The 17,536-nt window shown below is 41.3% G+C and overlaps 1 protein-coding gene across 1 annotated transcript; it reads left to right on the top strand.

The window, feature by feature from the left end:
- The first annotated feature begins 3,535 nt into the window (after positions 1–3,535).
- LOC125483580 (secreted phosphoprotein 24-like) lies at positions 3,536–8,607 on the top strand. The gene is made up of 7 exons (XM_048599526.1): positions 3,536–3,587; positions 3,731–3,834; positions 5,582–5,710; positions 7,064–7,195; positions 7,697–7,736; positions 8,325–8,369; positions 8,491–8,607. Exons 1-7 carry the CDS (start codon positions 3,536–3,538, stop codon positions 8,502–8,504), a joined length of 516 nt encoding a protein of 171 aa, XP_048455483.1. The 3' UTR covers positions 8,505–8,607.
- Positions 8,608–17,536: the final 8,929 nt, after the last annotated feature.

The following is a 17,536-nucleotide window of genomic DNA, read 5'->3' as shown; positions in this document are numbered from 1 at the left end:
AGCACAGGATGGGAGGCAAGGCTGGAGGAAGGGGGAAGAACCAAGTCCGGGAGTGGTGGGGGGGGGGGTTTGGGGGTTGGGAAGGCACGCTTGGGAGGAAGGTCCTGGGGAAGGCAATAACAAGTGGGGGAGCAACATGGCGGTTGGGGGTGAAATGTGGAAGGAAAGGCTGTAGTAGGGGAGTTGTGGTGGTAGGTGACAGCACCAAAAAGCAAGGCTTGGGGACGGGGTGGTGAAACCGTACCAGGAGGCATAGGCAGGTGGTGAGGGAGACCAGGCCAGGAAGCAGAACTGGCGTGAGAGTGCGTCAACATCGAAAGGCAAGGGTGGGCTGAAAGGAGGAAAGGGGAGGGCAACTTTGTTAACCTGGAAATACAAATGCAATTTAAAGAAATGGGCCCTAAAATTGAAACAGTATTCAAATGAAATAACATCAAATGGCTCAAAGTATAACATAGGCTACCTGCGCTTTTATTTCCTTCATTTTCCTGCCTGTGCCTCTTGGTTAATCTTTCCATCTTTTTATTTCTGTCTCTGTTCCTGATGTCATATCAAATTCACTTGCTTTCCATGCATTATTCCCCAGTTTGTTGGAATTGATTGCTCAGGGAGGTACTGGATGAGCAGAGAGATTCAGCAGGGTTGCGGATGACCTGTTGCTGCACGCTGTCACATTACCAGTCCCCTCCACCACTTCCAGCAACTTGACAAACGTTGTTTTGAGCCGAAAGGTGCAGAGCTGACAACGGATCCACCCGTTGCAGCAAACCCTGGCCCCCCAGAACGTTCTGCGATTTCGACACATCTGTTTCCCTGTGGGATTTCAACCTTTTCTTAAGCTAATGTTTATCTTCTCCCAAAACGTTTCTCACCTTTCCTCATTCCTCCCACACAAACCCTGAGGCCTACGCAGAGCTCGGGGAGGCAGGAAGCCCAGCCGCAGATCTCTGCACCACTGTCAATAAATCCCCAGTCCAAAGTAAATCACTGCTCGCAGCTCCTACGCCTGTGGGTGCTAAATGGCCACTGTTGTCAGGGACAGACTGCAGAGAAAAACCTGCTAACTCCAGTGATTTTGTTTTTTTTTTAAGTTTAGTTGAACAATCTGCGTTCAGGCAACGTTCAGGATTTAGACGTTGCCATCAGACAACATTTTACTGAGGCCACCACTTGCCCTGTCTTCACGAGGCATGCATTGGGCAGAATGGTCCCAGTCCCCGTGCCTCCTGGACCGTGCCCAAGGCATCATTTACGTCAAACTTATCATTGTTTTTCTAAACTTTCCCTTTGCCCAAGGGCTGGGGTGTACCACTCTGTGTTGCCCTCTGCAGAGAGACGGTGAGTGTCATAGAGTCGGAGAGTTATACAGCACGGAAACAGACCCTTTGGTCCAACTTGTCCATGCTGACCCGACATCCCACTCTGACCTAGTCCCATTTCCCAGCATTTGGCCCATATCCCTCTAAACCCATCAAGATGCCTTTTAAATGTTGTAATTGTACCAGCCTCCACCACTTCCTCTGGCAGCTCATTCCACACATGCACCACCCTCTGTGTGATAAAGTTGCCCCTTAGGTCCCTTTTAAATCTTTCCCCTCTCATCTTAAACCTATGCCTTCTAGTCTCGGACTACCCTACCCTGGAAAAAAGACCTTGACCTAGTCTTTGAAATCTGAATGTGATTTGAATGTCATTTAAATGGTTGGGTCTCATGGCGTACAAATTTGGAGCTAACACTGTACATTTTGAAGGGTTTGGATTAATTTCAGTTAGGTAAGGGCTTCATTTGTCCTATTGTAAAAGTAAATGGGAACTACAGCTGTATGGAAGCAGGCTAGATGTGGAAGGGCCACACTATCAGCAGGATAGTGTTGACCTTGGATGAATTACAGACAGGATCTGTGCAAACTATGAGAACACAGTAGGTAATGTAAGACATCTGGATGAAGAAATATGGAAATTGTAGTACATAATAATGTGATATTTTATACGAAGCTTGGAGATATCTAACACGGCAGGGTTGGTCTTAGACATCATGATGATAAGGCTATCTCTCATTGCCATGCATGAAAATAAATGATTGTTTGACCTTGCTTCCTGAGTCCTCTGCCAGTTTGACAAGTTGTGAGTGAAGCAGTATTAATGTGGACAGCACTCCAGCGAGCACAGCAGAATTTTAGGTGTGATAACGTTGCAGGAGATGACCCAAACACCGACACCATGCCCTAAACTTCAGTTTGCCAACTCTGGCTGCACCAATATCTGGTGATTTCATCACATGGTCTCCCTGCACACACCCAGCCACACAGCCTCATCTTGTCGTCAATAACCTTAGAGGAACTAATACACTACTGTTTTCAAATAAAATGTTAAAAGTCCACACTTGGTGTTAATGCCCCTGTGATATTTCCCCCTGATTTTGAACACTGGAGGCCAGGAGATGAACATTCCAATCAGTGGCGACCCAACTGCAATGCAATCATTTTAGGAGTTATTCCCCAAGAACTGAGCATGACCTTGTGTAAACCTAAAGGTGATTGGGTCCTCTCCAATGTTAATTAGTTACTTTACAATTCTGAAGAATAATTCTCTGACCTCAGCGAATTCCACAGAAAGAGAAGCTTTAAACTGCTATACAGGGATCTTCAATTCTAATGTGTTATTACTAAAAAATATTGCCATACACTGTCAGGACATTCAGGGAGTGGCGTTCCATCCTCTTGGAACAGTCGGATGAATCTTGTGTATGTAATTTCAGACTAAATTAGCACTATCTGTTGCAGGATACAAATCTTACATGGCATTTATTGACTGCAATTGTCATAAACGTGGCCAGGAGAGTTATCCTCTATAGATCCATCTTTACTGTAGACAGAAAAGTGCAAATTTGTACATATGAAGCAACAGCTCCATTTTCTTTTCTTCACAGGATATTGTGACAGTTGATCGAAAGACTAACCTTTATGACCCATTTCCAATTGCCCTTGGGAAAATAAGAGTGAGTGGCTTGCAAAGTCATTTCAAACATTAGTTACAAGTCAACCATGATGCCATGGGTCTAGAATCGCATGTAGGCAAGACCACCAGTCAAATTCACAAGAGGGGATTAGTGAACCCAATGCATTTGGAGATGTCATGATTGTTTCATAGGATAATCCAAGAAATTCCCCACCTGCCGTGGTGGGATTTGAACTTATGTGCCTGGATCAGGCATCTGGATTATTCTTCCAGCAACATAATCCTTTTCTTCATCTCTTCTCACAATATCCAACTATCAGGAAAGAATTCTGAACTAACCCATCACCATCAATTCTAAACACGATGACGCTACTGGGCGGAAGCTCTGACCATATTAAAGCCACTTGGCAACAGCTTTCCCTGCCCAAGACCAAAACTGAGTAAATATGAGTCAGTGTTTGAATGTGGTGAACACGCGGGATATAAAGACGGAACGCAGCAAGGAAAGGACAGAGCAAGAGAGAGAAGCAGATCCTTTACTCTGAGAAAGCAGCCAGCTGATCACACAAGAGGCAGAATGAAAGCCTTCCTCCTCACCATTGCTGCAGTGCAGATTCTCTACTGCTCAGGTAGGTACCAGAGAAAGCGGCACCTCATCAAGCAACGAGTTATTGGCAATGAGGCTCACTCACTGAGATATCACCAATGTGTAAAAATAACTCACTGAAGAACTCCAGAATGTTTTTTACAACTGTCCTTTTCTCTTCAACAGGAATACCGAGCCCAAAGGATGCTCTGAGAGTGTCTGTTCTAAAACTGAACCGAATCACTGAGACCAGCAATCTGTGTGGGATAACCAGGAGAAGAGTGAAGGAGGTAGGTGTGTCCTGATCTCAGTCTGTTTCACTCTGTACAGTCTGCAACAATATTACTGAGTGCATTTATTCCTTTTCTCTTTCAGCTTATTTTTCCTTTATTCTTCATAGTTTCCACTCCTTCTTTATCATGCCTCCTATTGCTCATTTCTCTGTCCTTCCAGTTCTCCTCAACTATCCCAGACTTCCCGTTCTGTGAGATCAGCTTATTGCTCCCTCTGTATCTCTCATGTTATCCTTTGGAGAACTTGCTGACGCACTGACCTATTTCGAGTTGCAATTCCATTTGGCTCTCGTCACTCTCACCACAACTGTCTCAGGCTCAACCAGACCCCTTCTAATGTTTTTGAACTTGAGATGAGCTTCTGAACAGAATTTCATATCATCACCAAGTCTGCTAGTTTCTGTCTCTGTAACATTGCTTGTCTCAACTCTAGTCTCAGCTCATTTGCTGCTGAAGCCCTCGTTCTTACCTCTAGACTTCTTGTCAACAGTTAGGGGGAAAGGCAGTAAACGTGGAATCTACAGCACAATCAGATCAGCCATGATCTTACGGAAATGTGAGCAGACTTGAGGGGCAGAATGGTCTACTATTGATCTTATTAAAGATATTCTCACGCTGTTACAATATAACAAGGAACTGTGGATGCTGGAGATCTGAAACAAAAACAGAATTGCTGGCAGCATCCGTTTCATCAGCAATTTCCATTTTTGATTCTCACAATGTTATATAAATCTGACTATTGAGCTGCACATCTGACTGGTCTTTCATCCTTTATCCTCCATAAACTTGAGTTCATACAAAGTTTTGCTGCATGTGTCATAATTCGTAGCAAGGCCTGTTACCTTGATTACCCCGTAACCTTCATTAGCTGCAAGTCAAACAATATCTTGATTTTAAAATTTTGCAAACCCTCCTTTGTCCTCACTCCTGACTCCCTGATTTCCTGTAAATTCACAACACTCCCTCGATACCTCCAGTCCTCATTTCTGCTTTCATGAATGTTGTAAGATGAATCCTCACCACAGCTCATCATGGAGTAAGAACTATCCGGTAAATTTGCTGACACCATTCTCTTTCCTGATAGGGATGACTGGGTCCGCTTGGTCTATTGCTGTTGAGAAAACAACCCTTTGTAGTATAATGAGAAGATACTCTTATCTTAAATAAGATGAAGTTTATTGTGTGATAGTAGTCAGATACCAAGTACTGTTGGTATGATAGACACTACTAATGAGTCTGCGATACACCTTGATGTTAGTTCTTACTCCTTCAAGACCCAAAGCTGACTCCCCGCCCAAGTCCAAGTGATATCATTTTATGCATTTCTTATCATTAAGTCATTAAGACTATTAAACCCTTACATATCAGTGAGTATTCCTGATTTTCATCTCTCCACTATTAGCGGCTTTGCCTTCAGCTGCCTGGGCTCTAAGCTTTGAGATTCATTGTCTGTGCCTCGCTATCTCTCTACTTCTGTTTTCAACTTCTTCCTTGATTGACCTTTTGGCAATTATTCAACCATTACCTTATTTGGTTCAGTGCAAATTTTGCTTTATAACGCTCTTGTGTAGCATCTTGTGGTTAGTTTGTTACATTAAAGATTTTATATAAATTGACATTGTTGTCCTTGTGATTCTTACATAGGAGGGGAAAATTATTTTATACTCACACTGATTGGTCAGTCAGTTCCGAGTAAGAAAACCAAGTACAGTCAGACACTAGTGAACTGTTTTCCTCTCATTAGATTTACCGCACAGGAAAATTGTCATACAACGTGGATTTAACATTCTCTGTGAAAGAAACCGTCTGCTCCAAGAATTCTGGACTGGAATTTGATGATCCCAGCTGCCAGTTCCGTACCAAAAAGGCTGCAGTGAGTTCTGAATTATATTTGTCACATTCAAACTTCATGTATACAAAGCTATACCATTGAAAGTTATGGTATATTGAGCTTTATTATAGAAAGTGACTTGTATATTGAGTTATATCAGAGAAACAGATAGACTTGGGGTTTTAGGTATGTAGTAATTCTTTGAAGTTTGCATTACATATAGATAGGGTGGTTAAGAAGGCATTTAGCATGCTTGCCTTCAATACTCAGACCTTTGAGTGGAGGAGTTGGGACATTATGTTGAGGTTGTATAGGATGTTGGTGAGGCCTCTTCTAGAGTACTGTGTCCAGTTCTGGTCTGCCTGCTTTATGGAAGGATATAATTAAGCTGGAGAGGGTTCAGAAGAGATTTATCAGGATGTTGCCTGGAATGGAGGGTTTGAGTTATGGGAAGAGGCTGGATAGGTTGGGTCTTTTTTCACTAGAGCGCAGGAAGTTGAGGGGTGACCTAAAGATTTATAAAATCATGATGGGTATAGATAAGGTGAATGGCAGGTGTCTTTTCCCTAGGGTGGGGAGCTCAAGAGTAGAGGGTATATTTTTAGTGTGAGAGAGGAAAGATTTTAAAAAGACATGAGGGGCAATTGTTTTACACAGGGGTGGTTCGCGTGTGGAATGAACTTCCTCAGGAAGTGGTGGATGTGGGCACATTTACAGCCTTTAAATGACATTTAGATAAGTACATGAATAAGAAATGTTTACAGGGATAAGGGCCAAGCACAGGCAGGTGGGTCTACTTAGCCTGGGATTATGTTTGGCATGGACTGGTTGGACCACAGGGTCTGTTTCAGACTCTATGACTCTAAACTTCATATGTACATTCAAATTACAAGTGCACAGAATTATATAATAGAAAGTATTGTGTATACCAAAGATTATCACAGAAAGGGTAGAAGGGGTCTGTATTGAGCTATATCAAAGAAACGCCATGTGTGCAGGGTTATGTTAGACAGGGTTGTGGGTATTGATTTATGAGTATCATAGAAAGGGTCATGAGTACTGAATTATAAGTGGAAAGCGCAACGTGTATTAAAGGATGTCATAGAAAGTGTTGTATGCCCTGAAAATTATCCGAGAAAGGGCCTTGTATGATGAGTTATGTCGCAGAATGGACTGTGTGCATTTGGTCATATCATAAGCAGGGCTGTGAGTATTGGTTCTGTTATGTAAAGAAAGGGCAGTCATTTATCGGGTTATATAATAGAAATATCTATGTGCATTGACTTGTATCATAGGAGCTCCCTTCAGATTTCAGTGATGAAAATGATGTAATAACTATCTTTAATAGTCTCCCAGTAATAAATAACTTGAATAGTCTCCCATTTCATTTGGCAGGCAAGAGGATTTTGCAAGAGCCATGTTGAATATTTTGCCGATGAAGTTGTTGATGTTGATGTGGAGTGTCAGGGATTGAAGACATTTGACAGCAGAAGTGGATCCTTCGAGTCCAGTGAAAACAGTATCGAGGTAACCTCACAACTAAACTCATCTGGACAATAGGGTCTCTGACTTTGCATTTTGCTCTAGGCTCAGATTTTGTCAGGCTTGAAGTTGAATTTCGAATCTTCAGAATCTTCCTTTGGCGAACCCCTGTTGCAATGGAATAACAATCAGAGCAGCTCTTGGCTTTTCACCAGCAGTAAACCTGTGCAGAGGTATTATTACTGCTTGCTGCTGTTCAAAGAAATAATTCCTCTTTATTATCTGAGGGTCAACACAATGCAGTCCATTTTATTACTTTGACACATTGACCAATGACCATGCTGTAAACCATCCACATATTTGGTGATGCCTTCACCATTCCACACTGATACATTGCACCACATCCCAGAAATTTAACAATATTAAATCTCCTCGTTTAATCTGTTGTTTTGGTTATTGATTTTTGATGATGCTAAAACTAATGTTTCAAAGAAACATCACATCAACCCCTGGACTGCATATATAAATATTTCTATTTAAATTCAGGTGAAAATGAGAAGAACTCCTCGTCCAAGAGTCTACAAACGTGAGTATAAATCTGGATTTTTACCAAAACATTATTGTCACCAACAAAGCGTATTTCTCTGGTTAGAGTGGAGTCTGTGACAGCACTGTGCTGTGTTTTTATTGAATTCCATGTCACCCAGAATCAGTCGGGGAAGGAAGATGAACCCGTGAACCTTGTCAAGTCTTCGCTAGTGCTAGTCAAAGGATTTTCGGAGGAACTTAAGTAGAGATGTTTACTTGTTCCCATGAAGATTATTTCATGCTAAAAAAATGTAATGGAATCAACTTTTAGATGTTCAATACTTACCAGACGAAAATTCCTGTGTCTTTAAGAATGCACAAGAGGGGCAATCTCATCAATAACCTGACTCTCCATTAATTTATGCAAGAACCCCCATCCTAGGGCTGAACTGACTATTGCTGCACTGGTGAGGATTTCTTCGTTGAGTCGCTGAGTCCCAACTCTGAAATCTAAGGAGTTACCGTTTCATCACCTTTCAAAATCTAATAAATTGTAATCTAATATCATTGAAATTTGCTGTTTACAGATGAATCTGTAAATTTAGAAAAGTAAGAATAAATTGATACCTGATTTTTTTTAATACAGGTGTCAAACAAATCAAAAGACTGGTCACTGCGGGAGGCTTCAAACGTGAGTATAAACTGGGACTTTGTGCCAGAGAATTGTCTCTTGATCGTGATCATCAATAACAATAAAATATTGAACTAATTGCATCTGAAAATTACCATTGTCTTCATGCTGTTCTTTCCAGGAACACTATGGTGATTCAAGATCCCAACATTAAGCAGGAATGAAACTTCTGAAAAGCTGAGCTTAGTGTTAACACAAGACCTCATTCCAATTAAAGAAGATGTTATCGATTGTACTTTACTTGTTCATATTATAAACCTGGGCTTCCTGACTGTATATTTCACTGTAACTGGAAGATTCTATAGTTTGTAAATGTTCTGTCTTTTGTTGTGTGTTGTCTTGTATTCTGTGGATCACATTAAAATTGTAAGGAGAATATTTCTTGACATTCCTCTAAACGTTGTTCTTCATTTCACTTTTTTTTAATGGGAGTTCAGCGAGACACAGCACTCAAACCAATCTGTTAGACACCGTGACCACATTCCTCATGTCAACCACTGGGGAACTTCCCAGTGTTGGGAGTTGATTAATTAGTGATGCAACAAAACTTTATTAAAGTGGAGCGATCATTCCTGCCTTATGACATTTGAATGTTTTATGAACCATCTGAAGAGACGTGTTTCCGGTGTGAATTCTTGCAGCTTGTGATAGTTGTGAATTCTGAGTGTTGCTGAACCCTGTGCTATTAGAATTGAGACTTGAGGGTGCATTTGGTTTTAGCAAAGGTCAGGTCGTTAAAGACACCAGTCTCAGAGTCAAAGTAAACATTTGAAAACTTCTAGAACAAGCAGTAATTTTGTCTGAATTGGCCACCAACTAAAGATAAACACTGTCTTCGCCTCTTCATCACAGTACAGGCTCTTAAGATTTTGGCTGTTTCTTGCTTCATTCCTTCTGCATTCCACTGGCTCGTTCTTCCATACAGCAGCGGTTTCCATTGGAGGGTGTAATTTCATTCAGTACTAAGTTTGCATTGTCCAGAATCCACATTCTGTAGCTGCGACCAGCGGGTTCAGTGTGAGAAACATCAAACTACCCAGAGATTACCGCCACATATGACTGACAGCTCTCTGGCTCATCTGTGATATACACAGCACTATCTGTTACCCCTCTACATGGGAACCAGTTCTTTGTTTGTAGCTGTGTGCACTTTTTAACCTCTCTGAATTGAGATAATCAATCTGAGACACCAGACTGATGTCTCTGAATCCAGCTCCAAGAGATACCTGCATTTGTTGCTGTAAAACAAGGACTTATTTGATTTCATATCAATCCTGAGCATCAAATGTTTGATGATCTTCTGAGAGAACAGAGTATAGACAACCTCTCAAATCCATTTTGACCAGACCTGAAGAACGAAAGGGAGGCTCTTCATCTTTTTGTACTGTGACTAAAGTCATACAGTCAGAGTTGTGCAGCAAGGAAACAGACCCTTCTGACCAATTTGGACAAGCTGACCAGATATGCTAAATTAATCCAGTCCCACTTGCCAGCATTTGGCCCAAATCCCTCTAAACCCTTCCTATTCATGAACCCATCCAGATGCCTTTTAAATGTTGTGATTGTACCAGCCTCCACAACTTCCTATAGCAGCTCATTCCATACACACACCATGCTCTGTGCGAAAGAGTTACCCTTTGTGAACCTTTTAAATCTTTCCCCGCTCACCTTAAACCTATGCCCTGTAGTTTTAGACACCCCTACCCTGGAAAAAGACCTAGGTTATTCACCCTATCCATGCCCCTCATGATTTTATAAACCTCTATAAAGTCACCCCTCAAACCTCTGATGCTCCAGGGAAAATAGCCCCAGCCTATTCAACCTCTCCCTATAGCTCAAACCCTCCCAGCACCAGGAACATCCTTGTAAATCTTTTCCAAACCCTATCACTTTTAACAATATCTTTCCAAGAGCAGGGAGACCAGAATTGAATGCAGTATTCTAAAAGTGGCCTAAACCAGTGTCCTATACAGCCGCAATATGACATCCCAACACCTGTACTCAATGCACCGACCAATAAGGGCAAGTATTCCAAATGCCTCCTTCACTAACCTGTCTGCCTGCGACTCCACTTCCAAGAAATTATGAACCTGTACCCCAAGTGTCTTTGTTCAGCAACACTCCCCAAGACCCTACCATTAAGTGTGTATGTCCAGTCCTGATTTGCCTTTCCAAAATCCAACACCTCATATTTATCAAAATTAAATTCCATCTACCACCCCTCAGCCCATTGGCCCATCTGATCAAGGCCCTGGTGTAGTTTTAGCTAACTTTCTTCACTGTCCACTGTACTACCAATTTTGGTGTCATCTGCAAACCTACTAACCATTCCTCCTATATTCACATATAAATCATTTATACAAATGACAAAAAGCAGTGGTCCCAGGACCTATCCTTGTGGCATACTGTTGGTCACAGGTCTCCAGTCTTAAGAGCAACCCTTCACCACCACCCTCTGTGTCCTACCTTCAAGCCAATTTTGTATCCAAATGGCTAACTTTCCCTGGATTCCATGTGATCAAAACTTGCTAACCTGTCGAGCATGTGGAATCTTTACCAAACACCATGTTGAATTCCATTTAGGCAACGTCCACCACTCTGCCTTCAATCGTCTTTGTCACTACCCCAAAAATCTCAATCAAGTTAGTCAGTCATGATTTCCCACGCACAGAGCCATGTTGACTATCCCTAATCAGTCCTTGCCTTTCCAAATACTGTCCCTCAGAATCCCCTAGAACAATTTACCCACGACTGACCTCAGGCTTACCAGTCTATATTTCCCTATCTTTTCCTTATCACCTTTCCTAAATTGCGACACCACATTAGCCAACCTCCAGTCTTCCAGTACCTCACTCGTGGCTATGGGTGATACCAACATATCAGCAAGGGGCCCAGCAATCATTTCCCTAGCTTGCCACAAAGTTCTGGGATACACCTAAGCAGGTCCCAGGGATTTATCCACCTTTATTCATTTTAAGATATCCAGCACCACCTTCTCTGCAATAGTAACACTTTTCAAGATGTCGCTATTTATTTCTACAAGTTCTCTAGCTTCCATATCCATCTTCTCAGTAAATACTGATGCAAAATACTCATTTATTAGTATCACCCATCTCCTGCATTTCCATACTTGATCTTTAAGGGTCCCTATTCTCTCCCGAGTTACTCTTTTGTCCTTAATGTATTTGTCAAATCTCTTTGGATTCTCCTTAACCCCATTTACCAAAGCTATTTCTTGTCCCCTTTTTGGCCTCCTGATTTCCCTCTTGAGTATATTCTTACTGCCCTTATACTCCTCTAGGGAGTCACTCGATCCCAGCTGTCTACATCTGATACGCACCTCTTTCTTTGTCTTGATCAGAATCTCAATTTCTCTCATCATCCAGTATTCCCTACACCTACCAGCCTTACCCTTCACACTAACAGGAACATATTGTCTCTGGACTCTCATTATCTCTTATTAAAGGGCCCACTTTTCAACCATCTCTTTTCCTGCAAATACCCTACCCAATCGACTTTTGAAAGTTCTTGTCTGATACCATCAAAATTGGCCTTACTCCAGCTTAGAACTTTAACTTTAAGATCAGGTCTATCGTTTTCCATAACTATTTTAGAACTGATAGAATTATAGTCACTGGCCCCAAAGTGCTCCCCTACTGACACCTCAGTCACCTGCCCTGCCTTATTTCCTAAGACAAAGTCAAGTTTTGCACCTTCTCTATTAGGTACATCCACATACTGAATCAGAACACTTTCTTGTGCACACTTAAATTCCTCTCCATCCAAGCCCTCAACACTATTGCAGTCCGAGTCTATGTTTGGATAGTTAATATCTATTACCATTACAACCCTATCATTCTTACAGATATCGGATCTCCTTACCAATTTGCTTCATAATTTCCTGCTTACTATTGGGGAGCCTATAGTACAATTCTAATGAGGTGATCATCCCTTTCCTATTTCTCAGTTCCACCCAAAAAACCTCACTGGATGTACTCCCAAGAATATCCTCCCGAAGTACGGCTGTAATATTATCTCTAACCAAAAAGGCCACTCCCCCTCCTCTTTTGCCCCCCTTTCTATCCTTCCTATAGCATCTATTCTCTAGAACATTAAGCTGCAAGTCCTGCCCTTCCTTACCTATTAGGCCTCTTGCATTGAAGTAATTGCAGTTTAATTTATTAGTCATATCTTGTTCTCTGTCTTGCTCTTGCCTGCTTTGACTATTTGACTTGCTCCTCTGTGTGTTATGTTATTGTTTATAGGACCGACCTTACAGAGGTAATAATTTTCAGGAGATAAGCAGAATTCAGGCATATGGTAATTTTATTCCAGTATCTACTGGTAAAATGCAGGGAGAGGCCAAAAACCACCCCAAACCTGACCTGGTTCAATTACCCCCTTAATTTTAGGCTCAGATTAGAAGAAAAGTCAATGATACTCTAAATTCAATACAAACAATTCTCATTTTATACTTTTTCTTGTTCCCTTAACATGATGGCACATACTCCCTCCCCCTGTATACTATTGGTTAATTAGTAGATTTCTTGAACATGTAAAATATCAGTCACAGCCTTGGACCATGGCTCAGAAAAAAGCTTGTCTTGGATAAGAGTTTCTCTTAATTGTTGAGATGAATGGAGTTGACATGATTCAGGCAACTTGATTAGTTGATAGACATCCTTATGGCCGCCAGGCCAATAGATGGATTCATGTGTCAAGCTCTTGGTTTTCTTTCTATTGTCAAGTACATCTTGATATAGAACTTGCACAATTCCAACTCGTTTGCCTTCAAAAATTACATTTCTAGAGAGGCCTGGTTCATGTCTGAAAGACCAGACTAAATATGCAACCTCAGGGACCTGTTGAATGCATTCAGGCCACCCATCAATGAGAATCATTTTGAGCTGTCGAGGCTAGTCATCATCTGAATTGATTTGCTGAATCCACTCAACTTGGTTGCAACCAAAATGATTGACATCAATATGAAAACATCACCAGAGGAAGTCCTAGGGAAACTCACCAGGTCTGGCAGCTTCTGTGGAGAGGGAAACAGAATTAACATTTGGAGTCCAGTGTGACTCTTCTTTAGAGTAGGATTGATGTTGTGGTTTAGAATCCTTGATGTTGCAACTGGTGAATTTGTTACCAAGATTTGTGGTATAATGGACAGTGAAGAAGGTTATCTAAGGTTACAATTAGGTCTTCATCAATTGGGTCAATGGGCTGAAGAGTGGCAGATGAAGTTTAATCTGGATAAATGTGAGTTATTGTATTTTGGTAAAACAAACAAAGGCAAGGCTTATAAAATTAAAGTAGGGCTTTGGATAGTGTTGTAGAACATAATTCTTTGAAGCTTGCATCACGTATAGCTGGGGTGGTTAAGAAGGCATTTAGCATGCTTGCCTTCATTGCTCAGACCTTTGAGTATAGAAGTTGGGACATTATGCTGAGGGTGTACAAGATGTTATTGAGGCCTTCTCTGGAGTATTGTGTCCAGTTTTCATCTCCCTAATATAGGATGGATATTATTACGTTCGAGAGGATTCAGAAGAGATTTACCAGGATGATTCCAGGAATGGTTTCTATAGGTACATGAAGAGAAAGAGATTGGTAAAGACAAATGTAGGTCCCTTACAGACAGAAACGGGGGAATGTATAATAGGGGACAAAGAAATGGCTGAGAAACTGAATACATACTTTGGTTCTGTCTTCACAAAAGAGAACACAAATCAGATACCAGAATTGTTGCAGGATGCAAAATTTAGTGAGAGAGAAGAACTGAGGGAGATCAATATGAGTAGAGAAATGGTGCTGGGAAAATTGTTGGGATTGAAGGCTGATAAATCCCCAGGGCCTGATAATCTACATCCCGGAGTACTTAAGGAAGTGGGTCTAGAAATAGTGAATGCATTGGTGATCATCTTCCAGGATTCTATAGGGTCTGGAACAGTCCCTGCAGATTGGAGGGTGGCTAATATCACTCCAATATTCAATAAGGGAAGTAGAGAGAAAACAGGAAATTATAGACCAGTGAGCCTAACACCAGTAATGGGGAAAATTCTCGAATCCATTGTCAAGGATTCTAAAGCAAACCATTTAGAAAGCAGTGGCAGGATCAGACAGAGTCAGCATGGATTTATGAAAGGGAAATCATGCTTGACAAATCTGTTGGAATTCTATAAAGATGTAGCCAGTAGAGTTGACAAGGGGGAGCCAGTTGATGTAGTACATTTGGATATTCAGAAAGCATTTGACAAAGTCCCATGTAAGAGATTAATGTGCAAGATTAAAGCACATGGGATTGGGGGAAGTGTATTGAGATGGATAGGAAACTAGTTGGCAGAGAGGAAACAAACAGTAGAAATTAATGGGTCCTTTTTAAATTGGTAGGCTGTTACTAGTGGGGTGCCACAGAGATTGGTTCTGGGACCCCAACTATTCACAATATATGTTAATGATTTGGATGAGGCAACAAAATGTATCATCTCCAAGTTTGCAGATGATACCAAGTTGGGTGGGAGGGTGAATTTTGACGAGGATGCAGAGATCCTTCAGCATGATCTGGGCAGGTTGGGTGAGTGGGCAAATCAATGGCAGATGCAGTATAATTTGGATAAATGTGAGGTTATTCACTTCAGAAGCAAGAAAAAGAAGGCATATTACTACCTGAATGGCTGTAAATTGGGAGAGGGGAGTGTGCAGTGGGACCTGGGTGTCCTTGTGCACCAGTTGCTGAAGGTAAGCATGCAGGTACAGCAGGCGGTAAAGAAGGCAAATGGTATGTTGGCCTTCATTGCGAGAGGTTTCGAGTACAGGAGCAGGGATGTATTGTTGCAGTTATACAGGGTCTTGGTGAGACCACACCTGGAATATTGTGCGCAGTTTTGGTCTCCTTTTCTGAGGAAGGATACTCTTGCTCTTGAGGGAGTGCAGCGAAAGTTCACCAGGCTGATTCCAGGGATGGCTGGTCTGATGTATGAGGAGAGATTGACTAGTTTGGGGTGTTTTTGCTAGGGATCAAACGAATGGCAGCGATCTCATAGAGACTTATAAAATCCTAATAGAGTATATATAAGGAGGATGTTCTCCACGGTGGGTGTGTCCAGAACCAGGGGTCACACAGTATGAAGATTTGGGGTAGACGATTTAGGATGGAGATGAGGAGACATTTCTTCATCCAAAGAGTGGTGAACCTGTGGAATTCATTGCCACAGGAAGTAGTTGATGCCAAAACATTGAATGTATTCAAGAGGTGACTAGAGATAGTATTTGGGGTGAATGGGATCAATGGGGAGAAAGCATGTTTAAGCTCTTGAGTTGGATGATCATCCATGATCATGAGGAATGGCGGAGCAGACTCGAAGGGCTGAATGGCTCCTCCTGCTCCTATCTTCTATAGTTTCTATGGAGGGTTTGAGTTATAAGGCGGGGCTGGATAGGCTGGGATTTTTTCTACTGAAATGTAGGAAGTTGAGGGGTGACCTTATAGGTGTTTTAAGGTCATGAGGGCTATAGATAAAGTAAACAGCAGTTGCCTTTTCCCTGGGATGGGAGATTTCAAGACTAGGGTGCGTATTTTTAAGGTGAAAGGAGAAGCATTTAAAAAAGACATGAGGGGAAATTTTTTTACACAGTCATTCATGTGTGGAATGAACTTCCAGAGGAAGTGGTGGATGCAGGTACAATTACAACACTGAAAAAACGTTTAGATAAGAACATGAATAAGAAATGTTTGGAGGTTTATGGGCCAAGTGCAAGCAGGTGCAACGATTTTAGTTTGGGGTTATGGTCAGTATGTACTGGTTGGACCGAAGGGTCAGTTTCTGTACTGTATGACTCTATGACTCTACCTTGTGAATCATAATAATATGTAGATCTGTGCATGTTGGTAGACCAGCAATAGCTGGATCTGCTGTCCCAGCTGTGTAAAAGGCTTTGGGTGTCCATCCCAATAATCCACACTACCAATTAAGACAGATAATGCCAGTGCAAAGTATGCTAGACCCATTGTAACTAGTTAGCTTATCATGTGTGGATATCTCTTGTAAGATGTTTATAGGGATGACATTTAAAATATGTCAATGTAAAGCATTTAGTTCATGTTGTCCATTCCTTTTTGGGGGTTTCTCACTTAGATGGAGACAAAAGCTTCAGCTTTTTTGATGGTGTACAATGTCTTATCTCAATTTGACCCCACCTACTGGTTGACTGGGATCTGTAAGCTGTAAAGTTGCAGTTAACATTTGGGCTTCATTAATATGCTTGTCTGTCATAGATGGAAGGTTGGAAATGTTCTTGACATTATTCCTTGGTTAACTCGTCTTCACATCCTACTGTGAAACATTTTGTCACACTTATATTTCTCCAAGCAATTGGACTTCTTGCCCATATTAGAGAAGAATGATAGAAAATACCTATCCGTTTCATCTGCCTTCTCTGTTTATTCCATTATTACCTTCCCATAATTTTATGGAACCAATGCTCATTTTGTTAACTCCTTTTAAATACCCATAGAAACTCTCGCTACCTGTTTTGAAATTTCTAGCTGGTGTTCTCTCTGACGTTTCACCCTTTATTAATTTTTTATCGTCCTTTGCTATTTCTATGTTCTCTCCAATCCTCTGTCCTTCTAAGTGTCCTTGTGTAATTATGTCTTTTTAAATCAAATTTGATTCAATCTATAACTGTATTAATTCACTATGGATGGTGGGTTCTCCCCTTGGATTTTTTCTTTCTCTTAGAATGTATCTACTCTGCATGTTCTGAAATATACTCTCACATTACACTGTATCTCCATTGACACTCTGTGAGAATAATTTTCCAGTTCACTTTAACTAGCTCTGTTTCATGCCCTCATGATTGCACTTATGTAAATTTTAAACACTGGTCTTGGCCCCACTCTTTACTCAAACTGAATGTAAAATCCATCAGAATACAATTGTTAATGGAGGCACCTTCACTCTGAAAACAATAACTAATCCAACCTCATTGCACAATACAAGGCTTCGTATGTAATATCCTTTCTGGTTCGCACCAGAACTTCTCATCTAGACTGCCTTTACACATCTGATCTTTCCAATCTTTATGTAGATTAAAACCCCCCATGATTACTGCTGTACCTTTCTAACAATATCCATTAATTCTTTCTTTATACTCCATCCTGC

Source organism: Rhincodon typus, chromosome 7 (genome assembly GCF_021869965.1).
Source record: "Rhincodon typus isolate 14 chromosome 7, sRhiTyp1.1, whole genome shotgun sequence".
Classification (NCBI taxonomy): domain Eukaryota; kingdom Metazoa; phylum Chordata; class Chondrichthyes; order Orectolobiformes; family Rhincodontidae; genus Rhincodon; species Rhincodon typus.
Note: the sequence above shows the minus strand (reverse complement) of the source record. Positions and strands in the feature narration are given on the sequence as shown.

Coding starts and splice junctions, on each gene's coding strand:
- LOC125483580 (XM_048599526.1), top strand. CDS start 3,536: ATGAAAGCCTTCCTCCTCACCATTGCTGCAGTGCAGATTCTCTACTGC. Junction 3,835..5,581: donor CCAGGAGAAGAGTGAAGGAG/GTAGGTGTGTCC, acceptor TCCTCTCATTAG/ATTTACCGCACAGGAAAATT. Junction 7,196..7,696: donor CCAGTGAAAACAGTATCGAG/GTAACCTCACAA, acceptor ATTTAAATTCAG/GTGAAAATGAGAAGAACTCC.